This window comes from Nannobrachium achirus (genome assembly GCF_963921795.1).
Source record: "Nannobrachium achirus genome assembly, chromosome: 10".
Taxonomy (NCBI): Eukaryota; Metazoa; Chordata; class Actinopteri; order Myctophiformes; family Myctophidae; genus Nannobrachium; species Nannobrachium achirus.
The window spans coordinates 61,124,568-61,142,151 of NC_137819.1; the positions used below are offsets into that span (position 1 = coordinate 61,124,568).

Below are 17,584 nucleotides of genomic sequence, written 5' to 3' on the forward strand. Positions count from 1 at the left end.
TCCTTCTACGTTTAAAAAAAAAAAACTGTTTCCCATCTCAAAATATTTAGTTAGGGACTCCCCAGAAGCAAAATTTGAGTCACAAATGTTTGCTTAAAAAATACATATATTCAAAGATTTGCACACATTTTCACGACTTTTCAAAAATAGCAGATCTACAAGCTCGCAGCGCGGCACTCGGTGCCGCGCTGTGAGCTTGTATAGCAGCTATTTTTCAATAGCTAAAGTATAAAATAATTTGGGCCCCTCCTTGGGCCCTAGTAGTAACTCAGTCCCACTTTCCCCCCCTTGTGACTAGCCTCGTAAACCATTCGAACAGAAGATGGGAGGAGTCCATTTACTAGGCTACCTTGTGACGCCCCTGCCCACATTTACAATGCAACTGTTTGGGGAAGCGTTAAGTAATGATGTACGACTCTATACATGCCAGGAATGAGGTCAGCTTAGTGACGGCTCCAATCAGGTCCTTCAAGTTCAGCTTTGTGGTACTCATACGAAGAGCTGAGAGGGCTCCCTGTTTGCATTTAAATACTGATATATAGGTCACGGTCACGGATTGGAACTTGTACCTTTAATATGAGAGCATTACATGAAGATGAGAGCTACATCATGCACAAACGGTTGAGCATGTTATGTACATTATTTTATTGTTTTGATTTTAATTGAACCGCTGTTGTTTATACAGGGGTTGAAGCCAAAAGAAATCCCAAGACTGAAATGTATTTTCAGACCATGTCCCAATATATGATTTTTGAAACACCAATATTTGGGGTGTTTCCCTGAAGTTCTGAACTGTCTTCACTGAATGTGTGTGTGCCAATCCATGCTTCATTTTATAGTATTACTGTTGTATTCTATGCTAGTCTGGCCAATGCAAATACTAATATCTTGAAATTATAACTGCTTTTTAGTTATAGTTTATTGTTTTGCGGATCTGCACTGATCTCAGAAATAGCTCTATATGGAATCTTCAAGACTGAAATCAGTCCCCAGGACTGAGAACTTTAACCCCTGTGTTTATATCTATGAATATTTAGTTTTTATCTTGACACTGACTGTAGAGCACTTTGTAAACATTGTTTTCGAAAAGCGCTCTATAAATAAAGTTTACTATTATTATATTATTACACGTCACCTGCGTAATTATGATGCACTTTTTTCTAAAAGAACATGTAGCCTACATACCTGCATATGATGCAAATGTACTAAACATGCACTGTACATACCTGATTGATACTAATTTAACTTCATCATCGGTATTATGTACTGTACATTGTACAGTATTATGTCCTGATTATTTCAGTTTGTATCCTGTGTTCTCCCACCCCCTTAACCCCCCCATTAGCCTGTGCGGACTTCCTGTAGAAACTACTCGTCTTACAGAAACTACAAATGATTGAGCGTGTGCGAGCACACACAAACATGCACCTGTGATGTGATAGTAAAGTTCAAAGAATTAAGCAGATTCTTGTTTTAAAACACATCTCAGGACCTTGGTTGGGTTTTTTTTTTTTCTGACTACTGGAGAAATGGTGGGAAAACCTGAAGACATGAGCCCATATTTACAGGGGGCTGCAGTCTCTCTTCCAAAGCCTCAGCTGCTTGTCTTGCGAGACGAACAGTAGCATACGTGTTGGTATTTTTTTTTAAGATTTGTTTTTGGGCTTTTTTTTATGCATTTATTGATAGGACAGTAGACTGACAGGAAATGGGGGGAGAGATGGGGAATGACATGTGGCAAAGGTCGTCCGGGTCGGGAATCGAACCAGCGACGCCAGCAGGCATCATAGCCTAGCATGTGGTATGCGCCTTGACCACCAGGCCAGCGGGCACCCCACGTGTTGGTATTTTTAACTGTCCACCTGCATCTCCAGTGACTAAAGGCTTTAGGAATGTTGGTAAATACCGGTATTGCATCATTTGCAAGCCAGTATGTTTGTTGTTAGTGTGTTTCTTTCTTATCTAAGATCACTTTGGCGACAGGTGCCGATCTCCCGCACCATTTAACTATGCCAGCCAGAGCTTTCACCTTAAATGACTGACTCTTGCACTGCGAAGGCTATTAAAATAAACCAGTGGTCTTCAACTTTTTCAGGCCAAGGACCCCTTACTTGAGAGAGAGATGAAGCAGGGACCCCCACAACCTGTTCATAGATTCCATATAGTTTCATCGTTTGACAGCACAGTCATCAGTGTATTTTGGATTCATGTCAATTTGTGTTTTCAGATATTTAACCACTTGAACTGTCAATACTTATACCTTTTTACTCTCTACACCAAAACTCTTTGCTGAAAATAGCTGATCTACAAGCTCACAACGCCTCGCAGCGCGAGGCATTGTGAGCTTGTAGATCTGCTATTTTTGGCTACAGTTCTCAGAATATGGACACTAGGGTTCAAGTTGTTAATATAAAAAGGATTGGAATATTTGGAGGACCCCCTGTAGTAACTCTGAGGACCCCCTAGGGGTCCCGGACCCCCTGTTGAAGACCCCTGAAATAAACACATCAGAACAGTGATCTGAAGGACACAGAAAAGTAAAGGAATTACACTTTGCAATTCTTAAAATGTACTTTGGACCATTTATTTAGTGCATAGAATTATCAAGATAACCAAATCGAAGCCATTCAACCATCACACAGTGGCTATGTGTTTCCTTGTACCAAACTGGTCATGCAACTTCTGATAAAAGTCTATTTCAATCTGGCACAGGGGAACTTCCTTGACAAACAAGATTCTTTCGGGCAAATGTAACCTCAAGCAGGAGAACAGCAGATACAGAACACGATAAAACACATATTTGAGTCACCCAGTTTCTACATTTACATTCTAATGGCACGATAAATACAAGCAATACCCCATAGCCTTCCATGAATGCGAAAAGTGGATTTTTGTCTCGTTAGAAAAAAGAAAGAAAAAAAAAGAAATCGTTTGGGGGATAATGTAGGAACTTAGCTAGACATTGTGTTTAAAATCATTTCTAAACATTAAATTGAAAGGATAAGACAGTGTTCGTATGCCCTTTAACGTTAAGTGTAGACATTGGCCCCGCAGTAGGGATTCCTTAAGGCATATACGTAGATAATGGCAATAATGCTAATCATAGGCAAAACACGAGTAACTCACCAGTATAAATATTACGCATTTATTATCGACCTCCTGAATTGAAATATATATCAGCTACTGGCACCTAAAGGTTTGGACATGAATGAACAATTTGTTGCCTTTTCCGATTAAGCAAAATTGTGAGGTGTGTGTGTGTGTGTGTGTGTGTGTGTGTGTGTGTGTGTGTGTGTGTGTGTGCGTGCGTGCGTGCGTGCGTGCGTGCGTGCGTGCGTGCGTGCGTGCGTGCGTGCGTGCGTGTGTCATGCGTTATGAATATGGGTCTTAACTGTACAGTATGTACAGTAAGTTCTGTGTCTAAAATGGCTGTGATGAACTTTCCATCTGTGTCGTAAATCAAGAGCTGAGGTTTGTGTCATAAATCAAGAGCTAATTAATCGTACAACAATCCTTGCTGGGGAAAAAAAGGAACCCGTGAGTTGAAAGAGATCAAGAAATGATTGTGCTTGAATGACGTAATGTACTGTACGTGGAATACAATGTGGACATATTTGAAGTACACCTGGGTGCGTGTGTACATATAGAAAACAACGAGGACAGCTTTGAAGTACATCTATCTAAGAGTGTGTGTGTGTGTGTGTGTGTGTGTGTGTGTGTGTGTGTGTGTGTGTGTGTGTGTGTGTGTGTGTGTGTGCGTGTGCGTGTGCGTGTGTGCGTGTGTGTAGGGCTGTCACAATTATTACATAATCGTCTAATCGCAATTATTTGACATAATCGTGATTATTTTTCATAATCGCCATAATCGTTTCCATGTTGAAAAATGTCCATATATATTTTTTTAAAGTAAAAAATAGTGGAAATAGCAGATCTACAAGCTCACAACGCGTCGCATCGCGACGCGTTGTGAGCTTGTAGGTCAGCTATTTCCACTATCAATGTTCTTTTTTAAGTATAAAGTTGTCAAATATATCAGTAATTTCTTTGTATATTTAAGTTATGTCATATCTACCATGTGCAACTTCAAAGCCTAAAAGCCAAACAGAAATGTAATTGTCAACGACAAAAACACAATTAAATCGTTAATCGCAATAATTTGAGTGACAATTAATCGTCGTGTAAAATGTCATAATCGTGACAGCCCTATGTGTGTGTGCGTGCGTGCGTGTGTGTGTGTGTGTGTGTGTGCTCGCTCGCTCATCTATATTTCCTCACACAAGGATCTTGGCCATGACAATGGTGGCCAGGGTCAGTGGCAGCACGGTGACCGCGGGCATTCTGCTGGCTGCGTTACACAGGTCTTTGTCACAGCACGTCTTGGTCATGGTGTAGACATTAGAGGAGTTGGTACCTGGCACGGTCACCGAATCTGTCTTGTTGCATTTATCCTCCGCTAGACAGCCCTTCTTGAAGACGGGCACAAGAGCTCCAACTGTGGAGCGAGATGGAACAGTCAATAAAAAACATCCACTCGAGCCCCATCTTATAACTATACGAAAATAGCAATGGGCATGGCTATAATGGCGTGCCATGCCGTGCCCAAAATGGGGAAGCCAGGTTGCAGGTGGTTAACATTAAATACACACAAGAAATTATTAATAACAGTAAATATATAGCTGATCTATAAGCTCACAACGTGTCAATTTGAAGTGTTTTTAAAATGTTTTTGAAAATAGTAAAAGAGGCCTAAGAAGTTTAAGGCTACTGAACATAAATAGTCATGTGTTGTAAACTGTATTTAAGCGTTACCATTGGCCTGGGTATATAGAGTATTATGTATGGGGAAGATTTGGTGGAATGAAAGAAGGTTTTACCAGTTGTGCAACACATGATTTCAAGGGTGTTAGAGAGCATCAGATATACAGTATAATTAGCCTCGTAAACCAGCCTTGTCCTGAAATCTACATTCATGAAATGTAGATTTCCGGACGAGGCTGGTTTACGAGGCAACAGTATAATCACTATAACAGCAGAAACACAATGGAAACAAGAACCCTGGGTTCTCAAATTCTGCCCGAACCCGACCCGACATTTAGGGTAGGGTAGGGTCTAAAATGTATATGCTAATAAGTCGTGCCGGGTAGGGCCTCAGGCTCAATTCATTATTTTATTACTAAATTCTTTCCAAACCCGACTATACCCGACCCGACGTTTTCGGGCCGGGTAGGGCCTAAAATGTATGCTAACTAGTTGGGCCAAGGGCCGGCCAAGTTGGGGCCCAGTTAGGGCCGGGCCTTAATTTTCAGGCCCGTTGAGAACTCTACTACCTGTACTGTTAACAACCCTGTTAATAAAGTATAATTCAATCAATTCATCAACCGTTACGTTGATACATTAAATCTAGGAATGGATATTAGTCAATCCACAGGCCCCTGCTGTTGAAAGAATACTAGAAAGGATTATGAGTATGCATGATTGAGTCATTTGAGGACTACAACTCTAAACATTCTCCTCCAGTATATGATAGACATACGTCGACAACCATATTGTTCTGGGAACCTGTTAAGCCCCATTCATGCTAACTTGCACTACAGCATCGGCTGCCGTAAATAGCCGACCAACAAGCTCCAACAATGTGTTTTTGACCTTGTAGGTTGGCTATTTTTGGCGAGGGACGCCATCATGCAAAGGAGCATAACGTCATTGTCGGGTGGAAACCTTGTATCTTCAAGTTTCAAATTTGTACGTTCTTTCGCAAAGTAAAGCCCTGCTTCATCACACAAGGCCGTCGCACAAACGCAGTGAAAACAGCCGATCTACAAGTGCGAGGCGTTGTGTGCTTGTAGATCGGCTGTTTTCACTAGTTTAAATCATTTTTAAAATGATAAATGCAAAACGAGCGGTTTTGGACATACAAGGTTTTCACCCGACAACGACGATAAATTGGGCTTCACTGGAAAGCTAGTGCTATGGTGATGGCTGTCAGGTGACTCAGGTCGGGGTCCTTTTCTCAGAGACTTACTTGCTGTTCCTTCACCGCTGTAGCAGAGTTCGCCAGCTCCACATGTCTTCTTTGTGGTGAGGCAGATGTCCCCAATACCAATGTCACAATTCCAGCACTCCAGAGCATGTACTGTGAGAGACACACAAAATACAATGCATTTGTTGTTAAGAAGATGAAGAACTATGAGCTTAAGTTAATCATGTTGACAGATCAACATGTTTTGTGTCTTGTGTGATGCAGTAAACACCATGCCTCCATTTGTCACAAAAATATGTGTGGTGAAGGCTTGTTTGAACAAAGGGGTTGACCTAGGATAGCTGTTTACTCTGGTCCATTTGTGGGTTACATAAAGTTCACCCGATATTGAGTGTGTGTAATGACACAGGGCAGTGGGGGAGTAGACTGCTTTGTTTGTCTCTCAAACACAGGAATTGTATTTGGACAAAGCTCAAAGGCTATTTACCAAACGAGACAACAGGACTACACCCCGGTCAGCCAGCCATGTCACGTCCAAGGCTTTTCTGTGCCCCATATGATTCATTTTATTTTATTCCTGGAGCAGCAGTGGCGTCAGTTCAGAAAAAGCTAAGGTATGGCAACATGACTGGTGTCTTGCACGCGCGCCAGTCATGTTGCCATACCTTAGCAACAGGCATGATACATTTATTTTAAGTGAATGGGTAATAGGGGCTCCCAGTAAATTAAAGTCAATGGAGACCCTTAATCTCACTTGAAATATTGTCTCTGTTTCTACGGTTTCTTGGGCTGGATATGGCAGCCTTGAACGGTTATCAAGTGCAGCTAAACTTGGCATGTTAGTAAACGTGCCACAATTAACAATTAACTGTGCAGCTGACCTGCAGAACCTGCAGCTGGGAATATACCAGTCTGTCAAGATGGGGAGAATACAAGTGTGGAGAATATAATTACTAGTAAGACACCTGAGGGTGGAATGCGACCTCAGGGTGACATGCAACCTCGCCCTAAAGGGCGAGGTCGCACCAATTCTTGACCATCTGGCCAACCACAGCGTTTCTCTGACGATTCTAGTTGTTGTCATTCTGGGGGGAGTTTGTTCATGTTTTTGTGAGGGTATCAACCCTAGGAGACACGGGGAGAACATGCAAACTCCACACAGAAAGGCCCTATCGCTCACACCCTAGGTTGGGTTGGCGATAGGGCCTTTCTGTGTGGAGTTTGCCTAAACATGGAGATGTGGTACAGAAGGACTCATATATGGGCATAAAAAGTATGTCATGTGACATCACTTCCTGTACAGACAGTCAGACAGACAGACAGACAGACAGACAGCCATTGACTCCGACCTAACAATGGCTACTGTCTATGACGGTAGTTCCATATGACATATTGGACTAGACTATCTCCATATATAGTGTTATCCACATCTCCATGTTAGGCTAGGGCTCCACCAAAATGACGGCGTCGTGCCGGCGTCGGACGCCGTCAAAAAATGAACCGGGGCGAATTTGAGCGTCCGACGCGGACGTTGACGTCGGCAGTGGAGCACCCTTCATTGATTAAAACGGGAGCGTTCCCTGCGTTGACGTTGACGCGACGCTCGACGCGCTCGGTGGAGCCGGGGGGTAAGGACTCATATATGGGCATAAAAAGTATGTCATGTGACATCACTTCCTGTACAGACAGTCAGCCATTGACTCCGGATTAACAATGGCTACTGTCTATGACGGTAGTCCCATATGACATATTGGACTAGACTATCTCCATAAATAGTGTTATCCACATCTCCATGTTTAGACAGCCATTGACTCCGGCCTAAGAATGGCTACTTTCTATGACGGTAGTCTCATATGACTGTCGACATGATGGACTGGACTATCTCCATATATAGTGTTATCCACATTTCGTGTAGCCGCCCTGTACAGGAGGTGATGTCACAACTCGCTGACATCACACTGACATCACAGAGGATACGGAAGGACGGTCACGAGGTTACGGAAGGAAGGAAGGACACTCAAGCGACACGGTTCTTCAGAGTATATGCGACCTTCGGTCGCAATAATACCTTGTTAAAGTGACCATTTTGTTAAATTTAGCATTTGTAGTTATTTTACTGTAATTCATCAACATAACAACCTGCACAGATAGACAAAGAGACATTCATGGATTTATATTGAAAAGAAACTTTTATTTTCCCACCTGGACCCAGGGTATGGCAGCTGCATACCCCTGCCATACCCAATTGACGCCCTGTGGAGCAGCCTGTGGGGGGACTTGCCAAACTGCTCTTTGTGGGGGGGGATTCAACCACTTTGTTGAATTTGCTTAAGGTTTGGTTTTTTGGAGCTGTGTGGAACACAAGCTCCCTATACGTGGCCGTGTGTGTGGGTCTGTCTGTCTGTCTGTCTGCGTCCGTGTCTGTAGCCTAAACTTCGGCGCGTAACTAGTGCCGCACCATTTACGCCACTCGCGCAATATATACATCAAAATGTGCGGCTCGGCCGGGAATGGTGTTCTATTACCTTTCGTTCCGATCCGCCTTACCATGCCGACGTAATCGGCAAAAAACAACGCTTAATTGTCCCCATTGACTTATAATGGGACAATGCAAGAAATCACTTTCAAGTATTTTTCTCTCGTAAACCATAGGAGCTACAGTTTCAAACCTCGGAGAGGAGATTCATAATGATTTTAAGAATGAATCGAAAAATAATTACATCACTCGGCCTCATGGTGGCGCTATAACGGCCCACTTTACGTTTTGCCCCGTAACTCTTGAACCGTAGATCGGAAAATTAAAATTCTTTTTTCCCTGGATTCCTTGGGTCAAGACGCATCTCCCCATATACGCATCACGCCCATTTGCGCCAGGATAGATTTTCCGCCATCTTGAATTTTCTCCAAAACACACTTTTTGCACCTTTTCCTACATATTTTCTTCAAATGTCACAAAAATCGGTACACATGATCCTGGGTGACCAGAGAGGTGCTGTTGAGTCTAGCCTGCCCTGAGCATCAACTGCAATACACACACACACACACACACACACACACACACACACACACACACACACACACACACACACACACAGCTCCACTTCGAACAGAGGTTCGATTTTTTGGTTTAAGTTGGCCGTTTCACGTCGAGCATTGACAGTATTTTGACACTTTATAGTTCCCTTTCTTTGTTGTACCTTGCTCTTTACTGTACTCTGTTCTTTTTATTCTTTTCATACTTCTCTTTGTAAATATCCTTATACTGCTGTGCTGCCTCTGGGGGTATGATTTTTTCCCCCTTGGGATAATAAAGGTAAAGCCTCATTTATAAGCCCATTTTTTGTGTGGGTGTCGCGCACTGATCTACAAGCTCTACGAGCTTGATCTTGTAGAACTGCTATTTCCGGCGTGCGACTCCCATGCACAACAAAGTATATCTCAGGCTTAAACCTTGGGGGCAAATGTGTAGTCTCCTTCACACGCCTGAAACGGAGACAGGATTAAAGTTAGAAACTGGCCCTTCAAGTTCTGTGCCCGTGTGATCCGAGTATCCAATGTCATGGAAGTATTTTTGGCATGGAAATGTTTTGGGGTAGTGTCAGAAAAGAGCACAAAGTAGTCTCCCACCAAATGTTCATTGAATTTGTGAACCAATAACTTATTTACCTTCACCTTAATCTAGTCATTATGCCAATTAATCCTCCCCATACTTTTCTGTGCCTTGCCACACTGCTATTGTACCCTACTGGCACACTGGCCAGTGAGGAGTCCCCACTAGGGCATTAACGAAAAAGTCGACAAGTCCACTCAGTCGACTTCATTACACAAGTCGACTCCCACCAGAGAAGGTCGAAAGTCGAAGTTTAAAAAAAAGAAATCCTTTGTATTTTATTTAATATTACAGTGGTTCTCAACCTTTTCAGGCCACGACCCCCAGAATCATCATATTTTAACTGGGGACCCCCACCCTGACGAATAATTGAGGCATTACATTTGGTATAACACGGTTTTATTGTGAAAATAGCAGATCTACATGCTCACAAGAGCACGTAGATCGGATATTTTCACAATTTCTGCTTCTATATATTTGACAATTTGGCCAATGTTTAATTTGTCATTTCAGAGGTATCAAAAAGTTGGCACTTTAGAAATGTGCAGATACCCTCTATACACTTAAACATTATGTTGGTTGGTTTACTGTTGAGTGAGAAAACAATGTTGCACATTAAGTTAATCATCTGGGGACCCCCCAAAATAATTAGGGGGTCGTGTGTGATGTGATGATGTCATCAAAGGATAAAGTCGACTTCAACTCAACTTTTTACTGAGTCGAGTCGACTTGCAAAAAGCACAAGTCGTTAATGCCCTATAGTCCCCACCGGGAGGACGTAGGGCCTCTGCCGTCACCCTCCTGTTCAACACGCCTGGCTGACAGGTGCTGTCCCCCAGCCCGGAGGAGTCACTAGTACAGAGACAGAAGGCCCTCCCTGCCCCTGAACACGGCCAATTCATATACTATAGATGCTTTGTCATAGATTTGGAAATAGACTGCAGGCCTAGGGATGGGACGATAATCGGCATTATCGTTTATTGTGATAAAAATAAAACACTCAATAATCATATCGTGGAGATTCAATTCATCGTGAAATTATCCTCCGTCATGCACTGGGATCAATCCACCTTTTATTTGCCGAGCTGCATATACTTGATACAGCCTTCTTTTTTTTCACTCTATCAAATCTCTTTGCCAAAAACTGCCGATCTACAAGCTCACAACGCATCGCAACACAACTCGTTGTGAGTTTGTAAATCGGCTGTTTTTGGCAAACATTTCGCCCCAGAATAATGGATGTTGGGGATATTTTGATTAGGACAGGTGTGTTAAAACCAGACTATAGCAGTGACGTCAGGTCACCCATTGGTTTGTACTAGAGACCCCTTTTCGAACCCTGAGTTCAGAAAATGGAGCATCACCATGTTGGATATTGGATGCCGTCATCATCAGTCTGTGTAACAAGAGATGACCATACATGTATATCGTCGCTGTCGGGCAGAAACCTTGTATCTCCAAGTTTCAAATGTGGATGTTTTTCCGCAAAGTAAAGGCCCTGCTTCATCATACAAGGCCGTCGCACAAAAGTAGTGAAAACAGCCGATCTACAAGCACACGGTGCGAGGCGGTGTGTGCTTGTAGATCGTCTGTTTTCACTAGTTTAAATCATTTTTAAAATGATAAATACAAAACGAAAGTTTTTGGACATACAAGGTTTCCACCCGACAACAACGATATGAATGAGAGGGTTGCGCTGGGGAGACACATTGGTCCGCCTCGCAGTGGTAGTCTATGGTGGTGCCTGTCAGATAGATAGATACCTTTATTATCCCATAGCCACACCCTAATGCATGGCATGCCTTATTGTATATTTTACTCGCAATGGGACAATAATTAACTAAATGAAAGTCATGTTGTATTGAAGAAGACTTGGAACAAGCGATTGAAATTATAAACTAATTAGGAAAATGTTTATAGAGACAAAATATGTCAAGTGAGATTAAGGGTCTCCATTGATTTTAATTGACTGGGAGGCCCCGGTCCCCTCCGCCCCATTACCCATTCAGTTAAAACAATAAAAGAATAAGATTGCAGATTCTGCTGTCTAGAATCTGCCTGGAGCGATTACTTCCACATTAGCTTCATATTTTAGGAAAAGGAGATGCATCTGGTTTGACCAATGTGATATCTATGTCAAATCAATCAAATTACTATAGGAAGCATTAATCGAATGTCACCTCTTGATTTCTACGGCATCTGCTTTCATCCAAAAAGCACATGGTGTCTTTGTTTTTTAAGGGACATAGTAGTTAGTCACTCATTTGTGTGGTTAAGTTTAGTCTTGCCTTTTAATTAATTGTAGTTAATATGGTGAGTTCAAGGATGGGATTGCGTGGGTGTGCTTTTGGTCAGGAATGGGTTATAGTTACCCTGGTACCTCAGGCCTGTCAGTAAGGGCCCGGGCCACACATGCAGTTAGTTACCTGCCAGAGTAGGTACCTTCAGATTAAAATATCCAATGTAGTAATTTGTCTTTTTCTACTCAAAGAGTATGATACAAATAAAATTGTTAATAAAACCCTACCCTGTCAGAGTTAAGGGGAGACCTTATCATTTGACAGTTTGAGAAACACTGGAATAGAGCAACAACAGCTTCCTCAGTTGCAAAAGCTCCAAAATCAGATCAACACACTCATATTGTACGCAGTACGCACCACCACAAACGTTTTCATTTCAAGGAGCCCCACAACTCAGACATGCAGGGATCCATTTGGAACCCACTCAAGGATCCCCGAGGGGTCCTGGACCCCACTTTGAAAACCACTGACGTATACAGCATCATGTGATTTACCAGTTTCCACACCTGACTTGCAGCACCAGTTTCGGTCACACCCGGGCTCAATCTAATTGTCTCCAAGGATTACGGTCTCGGGTTACAAAAGACAGTGACACACACACACACACACACACACACACACACACACACACACACACACACACACACACACACACACACACACACACACACACACACACACACACACACACACACACACACACACACACACACACTTCTGTATGGAACCAATGTCAAAGATGAGCGATGGCACATTCCTAATTCATTGAGTGACATGAAGAAATGTTCTGTATGCAATGACTTTGGCTCTCTACGGTTGAACTCCTGGAAATGCACATGCTGTAGTTACTATTACTGTAAGTTTGTCGCTCTGAGTTTCCCGCTTAAGGCTTGTTTATAGTTATGTAAGTTTGATTTTGTGTACGTTTTGAGTGAGAGAGAGCGTATAGTAATTATGTCGTCATTTATAGTTCCTCTACGACCGACCCGCTCTCCACTCCAATTCCGCTCCTGCTGCGGCCGCACGCCACATATTGCACCTCGCAGCACATGAGAGCAAAGCATATCTGAGCAGGGCACAGCACAAGCAATTCTCACTCAGCGCGTGTCCCCGATAATCAGGGTTTCACTCTAATTTCTCTGTCATCGACACAATTGGTCTGTTTATAAATACTTTGTGTCAGTAAGTTAGATCACCAGCAAGTCAAAGGATACGATTTGAAACGCAAGTGAGACGGATTTGAACGAATGAACTGAATGAACCACACTCACCTCGAGTAGCCCCCATCTCTCGAATCTGGTGATTAATCAATAACCAACAGGATTTAATATTTTCCGTCTCATTTCCGTTTCACTTTACCTTGTGCTCTTTACAGTGATGAGAATGCCGTTTGTAGCCTATTATAGCGGTATGGTTAATATTTACAGACGTTGAAGAACAACATATTTCCACTCTTTCTGGAGGAGGGGGGGGGGGGTTATTTTCCTCACTAGGCCTACTGCCCCTACGGTTGACAACGGTGGCCGCGGGTACTTCTTGCTACGGACAAGTCCAGTGCGTTCAGTTGAGGGGTGTACGTAATCATACGGAGAAGTATGGACAGGGAAAAAGAACGGAAGAAATCTCTCTCTCCCTCCGTTTCTAGTGTCGACCTGCGGTCTTTATGTATTACTATCAGGGCAGGAATTTCATGGAGGCCATGAAGGCCATGGCCGTCATTGCCCTTCAATTCGGCCTTGTGCCCCTCAAACCAATGGCATAACCTGAGGCCACAGTGGCCTTGATGCCCCAGCTGACTTTACCACGTTCTCCTCTTTCTCTTTCTTGTCGACAGTAGACAGTAGACAGTACACACCTGTGTCTCTTTCTTGTCATGTAGACATAAGTGTCTACAAGAGTCAAGCTCACAACACGTCACTACTTCTTCAAAGTTTTTTTCTAATTTATGGAATTTCTTAAAATTTTCCTTGATTCTAAATCAAATTACAGAAATAATAATTAAAAACAAAAAGAAAAGGGAATGTGGCTTGGGTGAAGACATCTGGAAATGTGCCCATTTTAATTGGTTAGTCAGTGTATTCCACAGAAGAGGGAGTGTTGGCTGGGTGAAGTCACCAGGAAATGTTCCCATTTAATTGCACATATCTGCTCACTTATCATGAGTTGTCAGCATATCAGTAAACATGAATTTAACTTGGAGTCAGTGTATTCCACAGAAAAGGGGAGTGTAGCGTAGGTAGTAGAGTCACACAGTGTTTCCCAACCTTTTTTTTTCTGTCAAGGCACACTTTTCATAGCCAAAATATCCCAGGGCACACCTAGATAATACAGTGTGTGTGGCTACTGGCTATTTTCAAAATGCCTCATATTTTGAAATGAAAAGTCCTTAAATTGTGACTTCACTGTCAAATTTCAAAGGGCACACCAAAGCATCTCAAAGGGCATACTAAAGGTCCTTGGCAAAGTGGTTGAGAATCCGTGGTATGTTCCACAGAAAAGGGAGTGTAGTGTAGATCTTTGATTGGTGCAGGGCTGAGCATGGATCAGATGACCATCATTTATCATTTTCACTGCAGATTAGGTTATCATCCATAACCCTTAAATTCAACAAATCTCAGCCACACCAACTCAAAACGGCCAAAGACGGATTCTGTTCGGCGGTTCCCGACATTCGGTCGTGTTGGAAGTCACCATTATTACAGAAATATATACTGCATGCTATGCTGAACGTAATCCACTTAGTGTCATCTTTTCAAAATGCATATTTACCGTACAGTTTGTGTTTGTATGCTTATTTCGCAATACCTATTGCGCAATCCTCTGTAGAGTGAGTTTGTCATCATGGTCACAAGAGTATCGGGTTTCAAGAGGGAAGGGGGGGGTTAGAGAGAGAGAGAGAGGAGAGAGAGAAGAGAGAGAGAGAGAAAGAGAGAGAGAGAGAGAGAGAGAGAGAGAGAGAGAGAGAGAGAGAGAGAGAGGTACAGTAAGATACAGTAGATTACAGTACAGTAAGATACAGTACAGCAAGGTACAGCATAGTACAGTACAATACGGTACAGCAAGGTACAGTAGAGTACAGCAAAGTACAGTACAATACGGTACAGCAAGGTACAGTAGAGTACAGCAAAGTACAGTACAATACGGTACAGTCAGGTACAGTAGAGTAAGATACAGTAGATTACAGTACAGTAAGATACAGTACAGCAAGGTACAGCATAGTACAGTACAATACGGTACAGCAAGGTACAGTAGAGTACAGCAAAGTACAGTACAATACGGTACAGCAAGGTACAGTAGAGTACAGCAAAGTACAGTACAATACGGTACAGTCAGGTACAGTAGAGTAAAGCAAAGTACAGTAAGGTAAGGTAAAGTAGAGTACAGTACAATACGGTACAGTAAGATACAGTAGATTACAGTACAGTAAGATACAGTACAGCAAGGTACAGCATAGTACAGTACAATACGGTACAGCAAGGTACAGTAGAGTACAGCAAAGTACAGTACAATACGGTACAGCAAGGTACAGTAGAGTACAGCAAAGTACAGTACAATACGGTACAGTCAGGTACAGTAGAGTAAAGCAAAGTACAGTAAGGTAAAGTAGAGTACAGTGCAATACGGTACAGTACAGTACAGTACAGTACAGTACAGCAAAGTACAGTACAGTACAATACGGTACAGTCAGGTACAGTAGAGTAAAGCAAAGTACAGTAAGGTAAAGTAGAGTACAGTGCAATACGGTACAGTACAGTACAGTACAGTACAGTACAGCAAAGTACAGTACAGTACAATACGGTACAGTCAGGTACAGTAGTGTACAGCAAAGTACAGTAAGGTAAAGTAGAGTACAGTAGAGTACAGCAAAGTACAGTAAGGTAAAGTAGAGTACAGTAGAGTACAGCAAAGTACAGTAAGGTAAAGTAGAGCACAGTAGAGTACAGGACAGTAAGGTAAAGTAGAGTACAGTAGAGTACATTAAAGTACAGTACAGTAAGGTAAAGTAGAGTACAGTAGAGTACATTAAAGTACAGTAAGGTAAAGTAAGGTACAGTAGAGTACATTAAAGTACAGGACAGTAAGGTAAAGTAGAGTACAGTAGAGTACATTAAAGTACATTAATGTACAAAGTACAATACAGTAAGGTACAGTAGAGTACAGTACAGTAAGGTACAGTAGAGTACATTAAAGTACAGTACAGTAAGGTACAGTAGAGTACATTAAAGTACAGTACAGTAAGGTACAGTAGAGTACATTAAAGTACAGTACAGTAAGGTACAGTAGAGTACAGTAGAGTACAGTAAAGTACAGTACAGTAGAGTACAGTAAAGTACAGTACAGTAAGTGGATGGATGGATGTGGATGGATGCATGGATGGATGGATGGATGGATGGATGGATGGATGGATGGATGTGGATGGATGGATCGATGGATGGATGGATGGATCGATGCATGGATGTGGATGGATGGATGGATGGATGGATGCATGGATGGATGGATGGATGGATGCGAATGGATGGATGTGGATGGATGGATGTGGATGGGTGGATGGATGTGGATGGATGGATGGATGGATGTGGATGGATGTGGATGGATGGATGTGGATGGATGGATGGATGGACAGACAGACAGATGGATGGATGGATGTGGATGGATGGATGGATGTGGATGGATGGATGCATGGATGGATGTGGATGGATGTGGATGGATGGATGGATGTGGATGGGTGGATGTGGATGGATGGATGCATGGATGGATGGATGTGGATGGATGGATGGATGGATGTGGTTGGATGCATGGATGGATGGATGGATGGATGTGGATGGATGGATGGATGGATGGATGTGGATGGATGGATGGATGGATGTGGATGGATGGATGTGTGGATGGATGGATGGATGGATGGATGGATGGATGGATGTGGATTGATGGATGTGGATGGATGGATGGATGTGTGGATGGATGGATGTGGATGGATGGATGGATGGATGTGGGTGGATCACTGCTGCAACGTAGCTGTGAGCGCCTGCGAAGCAGGCGCGATCTCTAGATGTGAGCGGCCCGAAGGGCCGCGAACCTCTAGTTCTTTCAATGGACTAAAATCTTGTTTTATTTGATGGCCTTCCTGCCCTGGAATTTGGCCTTTTTGCCCTCAAAAATTGGACGACACCAAAGGCCAAGTGGCCTTGCCCCTAAAATGACGAAATTTCAGGCCTGATTACTATGCATGATACTTTAATGTTGTACAAGGGTGTTGTGTGGATGGCATTGGTTATTTTATTTCCAGTTTACCTACAATAACATGCCCAAAATAGGGATGCCAGGGTTAAAGGAGTACTAGTTTATATTGATTACTCATGCCATGGAGACTAAAGTTCGATATAATGTTTTGTTTTTTGTCACATTCCTAAGACAATAATTTGATTACAATAAATGTACACGCACCCGAACGCATTTGGGTCCCCATCTGGAATCATCGGGGGTAAATTTGAAATAATATATATATTTTTTGTATTAAGTATGCGACAAATACTCCATGGAGTGAGTAATCAACAGAAAGAAAGTTTGGGGGTGAACTACTCCTTTAATGCGGTAATAAAGAGCCAAGATTAAGACACTGCTAATCAAAAGCACTAAAGTGACTTTTATACAGCTACACGGTGTTCAATACTGTACTGTATGCTGTAATATTGT

The 17,584-nt window shown here is 42.6% G+C and overlaps 1 protein-coding gene across 1 annotated transcript in view; it reads right to left on the bottom strand.

The window, feature by feature from the left end:
• Window positions 1–2,559: 2,559 nt before the first annotated feature.
• The window catches only part of LOC308292468 (sperm acrosome membrane-associated protein 4-like), a 65,729-nt gene continuing 50,704 nt past the window's right edge, over window positions 2,560–17,584 (bottom strand). Inside the window, exons 2-3 of the mRNA XM_080734805.1 lie at window positions 6,023–6,133; window positions 2,560–4,492 (exon numbers count right to left, since the gene is read on the bottom strand). Of these exons, the coding sequence (XP_080590931.1) occupies window positions 4,272–4,492; window positions 6,023–6,133 (332 nt within the window). The 3' untranslated portion in view covers window positions 2,560–4,271. The remainder of the gene's footprint in view (window positions 4,493–6,022; window positions 6,134–17,584) is intronic.